At 36.1% G+C, this 16596-nt stretch overlaps 1 protein-coding gene across 1 annotated transcript in view; it reads right to left on the reverse strand.

The window, feature by feature from the left end:
• LOC119648490 (titin-like) overlaps positions 1 to 16596 on the reverse strand; it is an 84581-nt gene that overhangs the window by 54402 nt on the left and 13583 nt on the right. Inside the window, exons 2-3 of the mRNA XM_038050256.1 lie at positions 10597 to 10801; positions 3293 to 3452 (exon numbers count right to left, since the gene is read on the reverse strand). Of these exons, the coding sequence (XP_037906184.1) occupies positions 3293 to 3452; positions 10597 to 10801 (365 nt within the window). The remainder of the gene's footprint in view (positions 1 to 3292; positions 3453 to 10596; positions 10802 to 16596) is intronic.

Below are 16596 nucleotides of genomic sequence, written 5' to 3' on the forward strand. Positions count from 1 at the left end.
ATGACGTTATAATCATATAAAGTGAACTTATATGAACGGCGAAGTCCATGGGGACGTTGTAGTTTTCCTTTTTTTGGCTTATTTTAGGTGTTTGCATATCAGTGTCAATTATTCGAGGAAGTCGTATGCGGGTAGTAACCAAAATAATAGACATATGTGTACCTGGTCACCAGCGAGTAAAGTGGAAATGCGTGGAGATGCGTTAATCAAGTTAGCAATGCGGTAATAGACAATCTTTGTTTATTTAGGATGAACACAGTATTTATGTCGTTGATGTGTATGTACATATGCGTATTTTAGAGTTTAGAAAAATATTGCAGAATATTCTATATTCTTAGCTGCATCTGTACAAATGGAGAACGTGCATAGAGAGTTGCTCACATAAGATGATCACCAAAACTCGGCGCTTCAGGCATTCGGACTTGTTTTATTATTATGATTGGTTCAACTATTTGCCGTTTTGTCCGGCGTGGTTTTGTTAAGGGGTTACCCCACCTGTAACTTAACAAAAAAAATTTTTTATTGCACTTTTTTGAGAGAGAGAATAGGTCTTTAAAATTTTCAAATCGATGCGAACAATTAATTAACTGAGATATGGTCATTAAAAGAGAAGAATCCCCTCCATAAACGGCTCGAAGTTGAAACGTTCAACGTGTTTTTCTATAAATGACATGTTTGAAGCCGGTGACCAAAATCATTTTGCAACTTGGGAGGCTTATTCAATACAGAAAAATGTAATGTTTAATCGTTCGATTTTTTTCAATAATAAATTGCTATTTTATAGCTCAAAAACGTCTGACGTTGACCGACTTTTTGTGAAAAATGCATGTTTTTTTTTAAATCCTTTGGTCAAACACAAGTTTGAGAGCTGTCTTGCTGATGATCGATATAAACAAAATATAGACTTTGGTAATGATCATGGCTCGTGAGTTTTAAACGTTTACAATTCTCATTACGCAGATTGTATATACAATATGTTTTGGTTGTGAATTTTTGCAGGAAATCGTAGTCCATATGGCTAAGTGCATCTTCAAAAATAGTTCACAATTGAATTTTTAGCCAGAAACTTATCGCCCAAGTTTCGGTTTTTGACTTGTTTTGAATTTCAAGGTGACTTGCGAAAATATTGATAGGAGTTGCTCTGAAGCCAGTGTTGGGCATATTTGTATTCGTAAATACGAATACGAATAAATTCGCACCATGATTTTCTATGAATACGAATACGAATATATTCGCATTCGAAAAAGTGCATATTTTCGTATTTACACAAGTGAAAGTGAATTCAAACGTATTCGTGTTTAAGAGTACGAATACGAATTCTTTTGTATTAATATTTCCAAGACGAATACGAATTGAAATGATGCCTGGATAGCGAATATTAGCACCTTAATTATCGTATCGTTGTACGTATGTGTGATGGAGTCGGACTTAATATCCAATAAGAAAATTTGAAGGTTTTGCAGGTGTAGACTATTCTCCATTTAGAAACTTGAATATTTATACACGCGTATTGTGGCAAATTATTTATATGCACATACTGTGTAAGTCAATGCCCCAACCACCTATTTGCTTTAGGCGCAGACATCAGATATTTGTCTGATACAGAAACATTTAGCTGAGGCAGGCTCAGACATTTATCTGATATGGAAGCAGACCTTGTCTGAAACAGTCATTTATTTGAAACAGACATTTATCTGACACAGACATTTGGCTGTCTGATATCTAATACAGGAACAGACATTTACCTGACCCAAGCATAGAGAAAGAAAAATATGCCTTTGCTTTGCAATTCTTCAGGCTTAAAAATATCTTTCGAGTTTATATGTATATATCTACACCTACAACGCTTTTCTTATTAAACGTTAAGTCCGAGTCCACATACATACGTACAACATGATCAGATCATTAAAGGGGTCATCCCGTGTCTCGGATTCGCGGAATTGAACTTTTTTCTTGGCAGCAATTGTATCTAGATATAGTGTAGAATATATGGGCAAAGTGATTTTTTGATATTCGGAGTCGTTCGGAAATTATAGTGTTAAACACAAAATAAGTCACATGCCAGATTTATGTCGATCGTCGCAATAAAACGCGTATTTATCGGTCCGAATGACGTTCGAATGACTTCGCTAAAAGGACAAGAATTAAAGCCAAGGCTATACATGTCTTTCTTGAAGAAACCTAATATTTATGGACTAAGTATAGCAGACTAATGATCAATTAAGGTTTTATGACTAAAAATCACATTCTGCTTTTTAAATGCGTTTTTCTCGAAACTGCATATTGAAAATCGGCTGCCACCATAGCGCAAAATCTATTAAACGAAATTCTTTGAAATTTTCACGGCTTATTCAGAACATATTTCTACGGTCCGCAAACTATTATAATTGCGATATATTCTGTAGTTTTTTTGTATTCATTTAAGGAGCCTTAAAAAACACCAGAATTCACAAAAAGAAGTTTTACAAGGCACCAAAAATGTAGCTTTTAATATTTTTAATAATCCTAGTTTACGGACTGTAGTTAACTCTGCACGTTAAAATGCCGTTTATTTTTTTCTTTAAGATAATCACAGCGCCCTCTAGCGTCGCAGCAGAAAAACACCTTTTTTTTGGAGATGGGTGTATAAATTGCTTTCAATAATTCAATAATGAACTATGCCATCGAGTCGAAAAAATTATCACGCATGCTCAAGATGCTAATAAATATATGGCGTATTTGTATCTTTATCCAGTTCTTCTCAAAAAATTTCTAAAAACGGCCCTCACACGGGATAAATCCCTTAAGGCGCTAATATTTGCTATCCAGGCGCTATTCAAAATTGCAACCAATTTAATCCCTGAATAAGACGCTTATTGCAACGGTCTGACATAATATGCCAGAACAGCTGAGAGGAATTAAAGCCTCCCTAGGAAGTTTCAATAAAAAGTAAAATACCGTAAAGCTGAAAGCGATGGCGTAAGTGCGCGAGCCACCTACTCCAGGACACAAGAATGTTAACAATGAATTTTTGGTGAGTCCTGTAGACACATGTAATTTATAGGAGAGATTTTTGTACACTTGAAAATATATTTGTTGCTGCCACGGGGAAACCTGACACCTGAAATGCCATTTTGCCTTTAATATATTATTGTTGGGCTAACATCGTATATTGAGAAGTCGATATATGATAAGTTTTCCTGTAGCAGAAAAGTGTGAATTTTGTAGACCAGTGTTGGCCATATTCTGTTGACAGAAACGTAGTCCGCGAATATTTTTCATGGGTGAGTTACTTAATTGAGCTTTACTTTACCTGTATAGTTCTGTGGCCATTTTAGTTGCATCTGATATATTCCGGCAATCCATCAGCCAGAATCGTGCTGACACAGTCGTGGTGAATGAGACGCAGTCGTTAACAAATGTAAGTGGTGTTGAACCGGTAACGTCTTCCCACTGAGCTCTCGATGGTCCGCCTGTGTTTAAGTAGATTCAGAAATTTATAGATCCTGGGTTTGCTTGCCTTCCAAAATCAAAGTTTACTTTAAGCTCAAGGTACTCTCAAAAAAATAGTAAGGAATTCATCTCAATTAAAAACATACTATGCCATAATCTACAATGAAGCCACTAAGCAATAGGAATTAGAACATGGTTTATATAAATATATATTTCAATTTTCGTATGCAATATTGACATAACGTTGATTTTTTGAAACCATTACTATCAACCTCTATTCTCTAAGAACATGCCTAGGTAATTTCGGTATGCTCGCGGCCACAATACCGTAATATATATTTATAACTACGAATAGTGTTTAAGATGCTTTGCATGAGAAGCACATTGTCGTTAGGCAAAATTTTGTAAGTTCGTCGCCAAAGTGGCTGCTATGATTGGGTTGCATGAAAATTTTGCCTTACGAGACAATGACAGCGCGCAGTGTCTACAAGCAGCGAAATGTGATGCAGAGGACTTTTTGGTTAATTGCATTTTCGGCACTACGCAATCAGCAATAATTTGCACGGAAATCAATGAATTAGAAAAAAATATGTCACTTTTAAAAAATAAACGATGAAATTTGTTTAAAGGAATCCTGAAGTACTAAGAGTATTTACAAAGGAACTTATATTTAAAGATGTTTACTATTTTGGTGGAAAAAGCTGATTTGTGGTTATTAGCAACGGTTTCAGAAAAGTTCCCCTATGGGCAACTAACTTCAGATATCCAATCATCGCAATTAGAGTCAGTTTGTTACTTCTTGCATTTTTACACGCTTTTCGTCTCTTTATACATTTTTCTTAACTTCGGTCCGTCAAAAGAAATCAAAAGTATCTCTAGACAAGTTCAAAAATAAGTCGAAATGAAGAACTGTTTAACTATGACAGAGAAGAGTAATTAGAGCGTAAGGAAATAAGCTAGTTAGAAAATCGTGATATTTAGGTGTACGAAACTTTATTGAAAGAAAATCTGGACTTTGCTTGGAATGAACGGCTTTTTGCTTGTATCGTGTTGATGGAAATTCTTACAAACAAATTTCTGCCCTTGTCGAAATAATAAGATACATATATACGTTACACAAAAAGTATGATTCATGATTAGTGATGCAAGTTTATTTTACAGGAAATTTCCTTCATTGTATATTATTGTAAAATTTTTCGTACATCGAACGAATCTGAGCGAATTTAGGACTTATTTTCACGTTAGCTGTGTTTCTAAGTTTTGTTTCGGAAATCTATTCTGCTAATTGCTTTTTGAAGAAATGTCAACGCAACGTCTATCCCAATTCGGTTTTCCGTAACGTATATCTGTATTGAACGTATATTCAAGATACATTAGAGTGAAAGAATGTTTGGGTAAATTGTTGGGGGAAAAACTCAGTAACAGAAATTAAGAGGTGATAACTTGCAAAATAAATGGATTTGATCAACCTTGTATTATCAATAGTACATAATAGGAATGAGAAAATAATTTATAAAAATTGCTCAAAAGCTTGATAACTATTAAAATTTGATAAAGTCGTAACTTCTTTAATATGTATTGGGATTCAAGTCTTACGAAAATTTGATTTTGAATGTTTCTTGCTTCTTTGTTTTGTAAATTTTTCAATTTTTTATTTATTTATTGATTTTGTTAGTTACCTTTTAGAGATCTTTTCCGAAACACACCTTCACGTACATAGAGTGGAATGCGTGCACATAGGCATTTACGCATTAGTACGAAAAATTATACAGTTTTTTTTATTTCTTTTTATGTAAAGAGGGGTACGGTAAATTGTAAATTATAATCTTTTCAAATTAACTTTTATATCGAAACCAATTTTGATGTGATGAAACCTATCTTGTATCTTTCCTAATGTAGCTTTCTTTCTTTTAATTTCAATTGAATTTTCGGTTGCTTCATGAAATTGTCATACATAATGCGATTATAATGATTATCATTTCTCATATAAGGTGAAGGAGTTGATAGAAACTTGTTGATTTGAGATATAACTCCTATTGCGATTCGAACTAATATTCTACACACATTATCTATTAAGAACTATTAAACAATGATAACGCTTTTAGTGCTAAACCACCATGGTTGCTTCACGGGATTCGAGTTCAATAACAGTAGAGAAATCATTTTCTACGCAATATCTGACTGGGAGGCAGCGGCCATATCGAGTGCATATTTTGAGCTATTCGAAAGGGAATAAGAATTGATAGTTGTTTTTTTGTGAGACTGTCTTGTTTATGGCACGGTGCCTAATGTTTTTGGGCACGTCCCCTAGACGCTTTACCCCTTAACCCCCGAAGTAGTGTAAATGAAATGAAATTTTATAAAAAAAGGACTAGATAAGGTTCGCCTATTAGACGAAAAAAAAAGTACATAAGAAAATTCGTAGTTTCTCGTCTAATATTTTTTGAGTTAATGAATGCATTTCGTAAAGTAGCTGAGTAAATGAGTTACATCCGGTGAAAATTTGTGCATATGGAAAACAACATTGGCATTTATGTTTACGCGTTTGCCTCAAATCTAAAATGTCCATTTCTTATAAACGTATACGCCGCATTTACGGGGTACGTCATGAAAGATCACTTAGATAGTGTCAAGTAATGTTTTATGTCATACCGGAGAGTCGTGCGCCTACGCAGTTGTACGGGGAAAACTATGCATTTTGCCACTTTCTTAATTCCAGTACATATAAATACGTGTGATTTGTTAATGAAGTAACGTCAAATAATAGCAAAACGCCCACCTCGCATGAAGTTGGAACCTTGCTGTACGCTATGCTATTCACATTGTAATATTATATAGGAGTTGCTATATGCTGAAATGGTAAGTTATCTTACACTAAATTCATGCGTTAAGTGAAATTTCATTGTGCGTATAACGCATAAAATGCCTCTTTAGAAAAGCAGAAGCCCCCCGGCAGGAAGGAGGGGTCTGTCATGTAGAGGCACCTGTCCTTACATATGGGTGGTATTTGGCCAATGACTCAATAGCCAGAGACCCTAGTGCAGCGGATGGCCATTGAAAACTACATTTGTCCTTGTGGTCACCATGCTATTGTCTTCGATGCGATTAATGGCTTTGTTCCATTATGGTGTATAGCACATTCGGCATTTCTTTTCTTCGAAGATCAACATGTTGTTGAAAATCCAAGTGGTGTAGAAAGCATTTTTGATATTTCGATGCCTCAAAGGAGATAAGAAATTGCGGGAAATATGGATTACAGCACTAGTGCGTAACTGAGGCCGACACTCTTCGCTCCATAAATGACAAAGTTGGAAATAAGTTATCACGCTTTATAACCACACATATTGGTTATTAAAAAAACTGAGTGTGTGCTAATCACCCAAGGACTATGGACGAGACAAGATTTTTGCTCAATTTAACCAGGCGGTCATGACCGGAGAAGAGAATGAAGACCATCTTTTCTTTACCACAAAATAAAAGTATTGTTTTATTTATGACGGACAAGGTACCCGGGATTAATATCCCCAGCAGCTGATGCTCAGGCGTCAAACATTGAAAACTAGCCTCAGTAGAGAATTGTAGTTTTCATTTGGCATTTCAATACCAAGGAGTTGCCATCATTTGTTTTCCAAATAGTAACATAATGTGGGTAACGAACAATTCAACATGTATGCTATACGAGTACTATCTGTGAAGGCATCAGTACTGTGGAACTACCTAATATGAATAATGGAGAGAGATAACCCTAACACTTAGGGAAGATTCATCTCAAGAACTCAAATTAAGTTCTTCTTCGATCCTAAAAAAGATGGATCCGCGATCAGCTTAGGGTTCAATGACAGGAAAGCATCTTCCAACACTTCACTAATTGTCAAATTCGGTAGCCGGGTTCGCCACTTTTGAGGATCGTACATTTCCTTCGTCACGTGCAAGTGTGCAGTAGTAGCTTTTTAAAGTGATATTCTAAAGTAATAGCCATTGCTTTCTATAATTCAGGCTTGGTATTTTTTATAAATTTGCCTACTGCCCATCGTTTTACCGTCGGAAAACTTATGATAGGGGCGTGTCTTCTTACATCTGCAGGTTAATAGATATTGATATTGATAACTAATCATGTAATCATCTTTGCTCCACGTTCATAAGATAATTTCGTCACTTATTCTTCAAAATCGCTCTTCACGGCGGACTGGTGTGCTTTTCTCATGGAGATCTACGGTAGTTTTTCTGTCGAGTAGTCGCCAAAAGCCAACTGAAATGCTAATAATAAATTTAGATCGTGGAATTTCTTAAAAATACCACTGCCCACTCCATGATGCCTTGACTGTCAAAATAGAGAAATTTATACCTGTTTTCCCCGCATTCATTTTCTTTATCTCAACAGTTCCAGCCCGTACTGCTGTGTCGATTATAGTAAACACCTTAGTATTGCCACCTAGTTGCTGACAGTGAATATTTTCCTGGTCACAGTAGGGTTTAGTAAAGTTGAGTTATCCTACCTACACTTTACTAATCTCCCTTTCACTAATTTTATTTTTATAACACAGAGGATAGAAATGGCTATATTGCTTTAAAATATAAGGTATAGATTTCATAATATATGTAGATATATCCTAATTTCAGTGTTTTTTTTTTTAAAGAACTATTGAAAAAAGAGTGAAATTACTAGTGGAAAGGGTAGATCTTAAAAGTCGATTTGCAATATAATGTCTGTTATTTTATATTTAGTCGGAACTACCATATTTAAAACCACAAATGACAAGCAGAAAAGGGATTTTAGTTAGTGCCTAATTCAGGCCAAGTTCAAAGATATCTTAATTACAATTAAAGATATTCAGCACCACGAAACAACCACAAGGGAGCTACGTGCAAATAACCGGCCGGAAGTGAACTTCGGGAAAGTTAACTGCCAGCGAAAAGATTCAGGAAAACATCACAAAACTGAATATCCTTCAATGATTGTAAATTGAAGTGAATAAGTTGGAAAATGCTATGGTATGGTCACGCAATTCGTGCAAACGAGAATTCACTTGCCAGGATTGGTCTGAACATCAAAGTCGATGGTAAACGACCAAAAGCAGACCTAAACAACGGTGGCTTGATACGCTAGATGGGGATTTGAAAGCCTCGAGATTGCACCCAGACCAGGCATTCGATAGAACCAAATGGCGAAGCCGATCACGACGTGTCAACCCCCCTTGTGAACGGGAGAAAGGCTGAAAAAGAATAAGAAGTTGAAAAATGCTTCTAAATAGAAGTTTATAAGAAACATTTTTCGAGAATTGCAATAGAATTCGGGACGTACCTTTAGTTGATATGTCTAGAGATTTTAATAAAGTACTTTGTTATAAAATACCTAAGAAGCGACTTTACAAGATATTGTGGCGAAGATCTGTTCGGAAAATAATGAATGACACACAAATTGTATAAGAATTGGGTTAGGATACTTGACTAAACGGTGGCACGACATCAGCAAAGATTTCTGAAATCAAAGAACGGTTCTAGCAAAGTATTCGCCAAAACTTCGATAAAAAATTTGCGTGTTTAGCCGAGAAAGTGGAAGAAAATTTCTTTCCAACTGGTCCGATTTCTCATCAAGTGGATGCGAACTCACGATACCCTCAACCCTTAACCAAAAATATTTCAATAATTAAATATAAGTGAAGACTTTACGACCATGAGTATGGAGGAATTTCAGCTCTCCTCCCCCAATCGTCATAGTACGATAGCTGGTTAACTTGTGAAAATTCCAGCAAAGATTCGTCCGCTCCAATGTGTTTATTCATTAAATAGAATAAGTATCCATTCCAAAAAAAGTGGAAACTACTTCCAAAATTTTCATATTCACTTACAGACATTGCCTTTTGTGGATTGTTTAACTAATTTTTTCGAAGTGATGAGAAATGTGTGTATTTATCAACCTTATGGAAGCTCAAATGGAAAAATACTAAATCCTTGTGTATCATTGATATACATATAAGGAAACTAATCTAGCTGAATATGATTCGAGGTTGCTGCTATTCTACGTTGACAGATTCCAAGAGTACCGTTCGAAGGAAACATTTTGAAGCTAAAACAAGTTTCATACCATGAAAAAACGAAGAATGTATTATTGACTCTAAAGGTACACTCTAAACCGATGACTATCAATGATCCATGATATTCCATCTACTTGGAAATTGTCGACATTTTTATGGTTCATAGTTATAACGTCTGCTTCAGGTTATCTTCTAGTAACAAACTCTTATGATTTTCTACTTTTTGATTGCGATCACAAATATGATTTTACTCGTATAAGCTTATAAGATGGAGTTACAAATCATGGCTGCTATACTCGAGGAGTTTAAAAGATAAGGTTTACGATGACGCATTTGATTTTCTCAATATTTGATCTTAGGGGGGTTCTAATTTACAAGGTGTTATCTTGGATTACTAATGAATACTTGATAGTAACATTCAAAGAAAACAAAGGTTTTTCTTCTTAAGAGATCCGTAAAATATAGGAAAAACCAATTTCCAATGGTTCTACTTTAAACACTTTAAATGTTCTATTAAATATTTTACTCTTCCTAATTACTTTAAGAAACGGTTACTATTCTACGGAAAGGAATACGCTATCTAAATAGAACAATTTTAGAGAACTAGGCTTGAATGCAAATTCAAAATCCAACATTATTTTTTCTTCTAAGAATAACATTTACGATTAGAATCTATGATATTTGATGCATTATATTCGCATTAGTATAATTTGAATCTTGTTCTCGAATTGATAATAAACAATTTCGTGTCAATGAATTGTTTGAACTTGTCAATGTGGAATAGGCATGTAGAGTATATTCTGTAGACATATATGTAGACATGAAGATATGTTAAATGTTCCATTGATGGGTCATGTGATGTCACGTGAATGAAAAATTCAATATGAATTGAAATCATAAAGAACATTTTAGGCAATATACAAAAATATAACAAGGCAAATTCTACACTGCAAATTGTCTTCCCAGAAATAAATAATGAAATTTCGACACGAATAAAAATAACAGAACCAAGGAAGAAAAAATCGACTTACATATAGTTGAGAATAAAAATCAACAATAATAGTAACAATATTGTCTTTCTTCAGTAATATTTATACTTTCCAATTGGTGATCATTTGAGGAAACATACCTGTTATGGAGCAAAGGAGCCGCAGTGTGGGAGCATTTCCGGAATATTGATTTATCATTCCTTGGCTGTGAGCTTTAGGCGCTGGCATACTCAGCGTGATTGCTTTGTGGAACTTACGACGCCGGGGTTCGACAGTAACAATCGGAGAAACCGCCACTCCACGACCTAGAAGTTTCGCTGTCAGTTCTGGCTCAATTGGTTGTGCCTGACAAAAGAGAAAATATTCAGTTCAAATAAGGTTTACTGTTTTGAACCGTGGAAAAGAGAATGAAATATTTTATTCTGTAAAAATTTGAATCAATTTAAAAAATTTATTTGAAGGAATGCAATCATTGACGTAATTTTTATTCTCCTCTTATGGATGGAGATATGATACAATACACATACACAAAAGTTAAATATACGGGAAAGTTAACTAAGCTTGTACTTCCAAAGGAAACTCTAAAAAGTGAACTTTTCCGTGAACATTTCAAATTTCTTTATTCAACTTGATTTTGTGCCGATTGTCACAAGGAACAATGGTGAAAACATGAATATTATGTCGAAAAATGCTTTATCTTTAAACATCGATGTATATTCAGCAATTATTTCATATAAAAACATGAATTCAAAATATAATATTATTAGAACCATATTCCGCACCCTATAAATTCATTGTTATCATTGGTTTTCAGCCTTTAGAAAACTCATACTGGAGAATTACGCTCCAACTTGTTTGAGAATTTTATGAAAGGTAAAGCTCTACGCTATCATCTCAGTATATTTAGCGTCTACTCATTCGAAGTTAATTTCATATTTCATAAAGACAAAGTACCCAGCAAGCCTTGTAATACACGGGTTGAAACGAATATTGAAGTAGTAAACCTTAATATTACAAGAAATGCAAATATGCCGATTGCATGTCAATCGTAAAAGCTTAATCTTCCAAAAAAAATGACAATTTAATTTTTGTTTGTCAACAAAAAATTTGAGATAGCCATAAAAAAGAAGACAAAAATTTATTTATATTTAAAGTGTATGAGGACAATATTTTAATTTCAGCATCAAACATCAAACATTAAAAACAATAATACATAATTATATCGATAACTTGAAACTGACTTTTCATCGAAATATCGCTCTTCCTATTTCAATGGTCAACTTTTCTACTGTTTCCTGTCAGATAACCTTTCAGTTTTCTTGTATTACCGATTGAATTGAATTCCGAAGAATTGGGCTTCTTTTCTAAAATTAGTTCATGCAGGTCCTTTTTCATAATCCTTACAATTCGTAGCAACTATCTACTTTATGAGAAACAACCTCATACCAAAATATAGTGTCCACCATATTTCATGGTTGAGATCATACAATCTGGCATTTTTTTAATTAAATAATTAAAATTTCGAGTCGTGCTTCTAAAGATCCTTGCCGAAAGCTTCTGTCATTACCGCTTGCTCATCTTGACGTGTTTAACAATGATCATCATCATCAACGGTGAAACAACCGGTGTTCGGCCTTGTCTGAAGCAGGGTTTCCTACGTCATCTTTAGATATTGCTCTTATAAACTTTTCGAGTTGGATAATCCTTACCCATACGGATTAAGTGATGCGCCAACCGCAATCCATTGAACTGTATTTTATCCACAACCAGACGGTCGTGGTATCGCTCATAATATATATAGACCATAGCTATCTTCCATCATCCATTGCAGGCTATAACAACCAGTGGATCCTAATCCACTGATAATCCTAAGGTGGATCCAGGTGGATTACCGCGGATGGGTCGACGTAGAACTACATGGCGGGAATAGTGTGGAGGTGAAGCAAATTACTATAATAGAAACTGAAACGTTGATGGGTAGACATTAAGGCATTAAGCACTGACCATTAAAATTTTGTTGGTTTGACACAGAGTCCTTTTCACTATAGCTTTTCCTCAATTTCCTCATTTTTAAGGTTTTGTTTGCATTTTAAATTCGATTAGTATCGTTACCATGTGACAATAATGATTTTTTGAATTTTGCGTCATACAAAGCGGCGAAAAAAAGTTTTGAATCAATCCCCACTAAAATGGTTGAATACGATTTTTGTCGCTGTAAGTATTGTATATACTATACATATCAGTGGCTTGGCGTCACTGAAAGCAAGAGATTGCTTCCTGTACTTGCCTAAAGAAAATACAGTGGCAGAAAAAAAAACGGAGGAAACTATTTTAAGCATCATAACATGGCTCAAAATGTTACTCCTTAAGAGCAGTTTGGCAGAGCAAGAGCAGCGACAGAAAATGCCCTCTTCGCAATATACAGGGTGCATTATTAAAGTAATGCGCATTGTTTTATTATGACACAACTATATAACGCAGCGTGATCAGACCGGTCGGAGATTGTGGAGGGCGTTCTGCGCTTTCAAATGCACCTTGTCTCAGTTCGCTCTGAGTAGTTGGAGTGCTAGGACGTGCTATTGCACAAAGTCTGTTTTTCGATTGTGTCACTGTCCAATGGAGCACACACTGGAATAGCGGTAGGCGATCAAGTTTTGGGTGCGGCTTGGGAAGAATGCAACCGAAACTTATCAAATGCTCCAAGAGGCCTCTAAGGAGGAGTGCATTTCTAGATCTCAATGCGCAAGGTGGCATACAATCTTCTCCTAAATCTTAAAAAACGCGCACGAGGAAGCTTCGCATCAAAACTATGTTGATTGTCTTCTTCAACGTCAGAGAAATCAACCATTTTGCGTTTGTACCCCAAGGACAAACTATCAACGCAGCCTTTTAACTGGAGGTGCTCAAGAGACTGAAACTACGGGTCGTACGCGCCAGGCCTGACAGCAAAGACGTTTTCAAGCTTCACCACGACAATCGCCGCAGCCACACGACCCTTCGTCGTTATAATTTTCCTGATCCAGAACACGACCTCCGTGGTGCTTCCTTACAGTCCTGACTTGGCTCGATGTGACTTTTTTTGTCCCCTCGGCTGACAAAGAGCTGAAGGGAAAACACTGGGAGTCGGTGGAGAACATTCAAGCTCAAATTACAAGGTGCCTGAGAGACATTTCAATCGAGGACTTTCAGGATGCTTTCCAGGCGTGATAGAATCTCCGCAGGTGTATCGATGCAAGAGGAGACTATTTTGTAGAATTTTAACCGTGTGTACCAATCAGATGTGTAAATCTTTTTTTCCCGGTAAATGCTTGAGTGGCATTTTGAAATTTGCCTGTTTGACGGTCAATCGAAAAATGTATTTCACTGTCGAGCGTTCATCGCGAATTCATAGGTAGATTGACCATAGATTGTATGGAGTGAGTGAGATGAACTGTATTCTTGTGGAGGTGTTTTCAGATTTGCCTGCGAGTCATGTGGTGTATTGGTGCGATCGAACTGAACAATAAATGTTTCAATTTTCAATTTGATTTGCATGTGGTTTGTAGGGCATTGAATACCTTGTAAATTTGCAAGGGGTTGCATGTGATTTAAAGTTAGAACTAGTGTTGAATAGAAGTTTCGAGTAGTTTTTGAACTGGAAGTGGTATCTCCAATGGATGAATAGAAGGTATTATCGCTTTGGATCACGTTCGTTTGCTAGTAAGGTATAAATTGCTGATAAATGCCGGTATGAAATGTTATTAAATGCTGGTGTTAAATATTAAAATGGATAGAAGTCTTTCGTTCGCGATTTTTCTAGTAAATTGTATAAGGTTGTGGATTGATTGACCGACTACGACGTTAAAACTCAAATTCTTTTGTGGGTCATGCCTGCTATTTTTTTTTAAAGTAAGGCGAACATTATTATGTTTTTGGTATGGTAATATGGGGACCTGAACGTTTCACATCCATGTTCGTGGTCCCTGAGTGCACGAAGAAGCTAACGCGAGAGGTTCTGACTACTTAAAATAATTTGAAAAGCTCAACTCGAGAAATATTGCTCCCCCTCTTTCTCAACCCAGGCACCCCCTTAATACATATGTACATCCTTTTCACTCTTCGTTACTGTAAGTTTCATTGCATTTTTTAGGGAGTTTCTGTTTCATTTCATTATCATCATACTTAGTGCGGCCTGACACACAGCTTAAGGCGCTCCTTCTCCATTTAGAATCGCAGTTATCACCAAACGTACGAAAAGATTACGGTATATGCCTCAGGTATGGAAGATTTTGTTGTATTTCTTATGTAAGAATATTTGAGTTCGCAACTATTCCATTTATAGGTAGCTTGCTATCCAAATGACATTTTTCCAATTAATTCTAAGGAGTGTAGTAACATATAATATTGTTAACTTTATTTGAGCATGATATGATAACCCTCCATGAGATCTAGATATCGAATGGAGGCAGCTTGATGGTTCCTTTCAAATTTTTGGGCTGGCCCTTCCCAATAGCAGAAATTTCCGATCCTACCCTATGGAGCAGTGGTTTACATTCTTCATTAAATGCTCCCAAAGCAGATTCCTTCTTTTCGAGAAGCGCTTATCTTCATATGAAAAATATGACTTTCCGATACGTGATCCCTCGTAACGCTGCTGAATGTCAAACTGATTCTCCTAGGTTACATTTCTCGGAAAAGATTGCCTCTATTAAGGTATAAAGACTGTCAAATAGTTTTCAGAAAAAGGCCATTGGCAAGAGAAGGAAGGGCAGTTTCTTGAATTTCGGACTTTTAATATAACACACAACAATGTCCGGATAGCTGAGTGGTTAAAACACAAGACTGTCGTACGGAAGGTCACGGTTCAAATCTCATTGGTGGCAGTCCACTCAGCTGTAAATGAGTACCTGAGTCAAATAAGGGTAATAATCCCGAGCGAAAATGCACATTGTCTCCTATAGGGTACTAGAATCTTGTGGTGTATCGTTACGGTCTTGAATGAAGTGCTCTAACACACTTCAAGACCCAGATCCAATATGAATTGCTGCACGAAAGGTTATTATTATTATACTACAAGTCGGGAAACCGGAAGCTGGACGCTTCAGGTACGAAAGGTGCGGGGGATATTAACATTGACAGTCTTCAATTTTCAAAGAAGCAACAACTTTGACGTATTATAACTTTGTTAATAATAGTGCGATTTCTACCAAACTTGGTATGATCATGCTCTACATTATAGCCTACATTTGCAAAATTTCGTGGTGCTAGGATGAATTTAAGGGGGCTTTCCAACCAATTACAAAAAATTAAAGTAATACACTATTATTAACTTTATTTGAACAGATATCGGAGCCCAGGCACCTTATAGTGACAGCCTGATCACTTTCAACCCCCCGCACTCCCCCCCTTTCCAACAAATGTCAAAACTAAGACCAGTTTCAAATAGGCTGATGAAGGTATACCAAATCGCGAAAGGAATTTTCGAAACCGCAGAGAAGATTTTCGAAAATAAAATTCCTTACTTTGCTACAATCCCTAAGTAGCTGTCACAATAGTAGCACTTTTGTTACTTTAAGTATTTATGGAGCATTTGAAAGAAGTTGATTGAGTTTTCATCACACATTCTAATGGAACTGGTGCGAACAGAGCGACCATTGGTTTCGCAGATCTTTTGTGGATTGGTAAGCGGACGAAGCAATTTAAAAAGAGGGCCCGAGTAGACAGAATCGCCTCAAATATTGAAAAGTGAATCAGATGACACCATGGAGAAGTCGAGCTTTAATGCTCATAACCAAGGGAACATCAGCAAACAGAAAGTTTGTAATCGGTTAGGAAAATCATACGCAGTGAGTGACATCATTCTTCGTTGAATTCAGGGGTGATCCCCATACAGGCAAAAGTAACATCTTTTTTTCTCCGGGGAGTAAATCAAAGTCTTTGGTTGGTACTGTCCAAAGAAGTTTTGCCATTTGATGCAAACGGGGTGAGTTCGGGGGCTGCAAATTGATCGTTTCTTTCACGGGGCCATTCTCAGAAGTTAAGAATAATAATAATTATCCTTGGCGCAACAATCCAGTTGGATCAGAGACTTCAAGTTTGTTAGATCACCTCATAGAAGAAGGTAGCGGTGCACTACAGTACCCAAGATTATTACCCTGATT

This window comes from Hermetia illucens, chromosome 2, assembly GCF_905115235.1.
Source record: "Hermetia illucens chromosome 2, iHerIll2.2.curated.20191125, whole genome shotgun sequence".
NCBI lineage: Eukaryota > Metazoa > Arthropoda > Insecta > Diptera > Stratiomyidae > Hermetia > Hermetia illucens.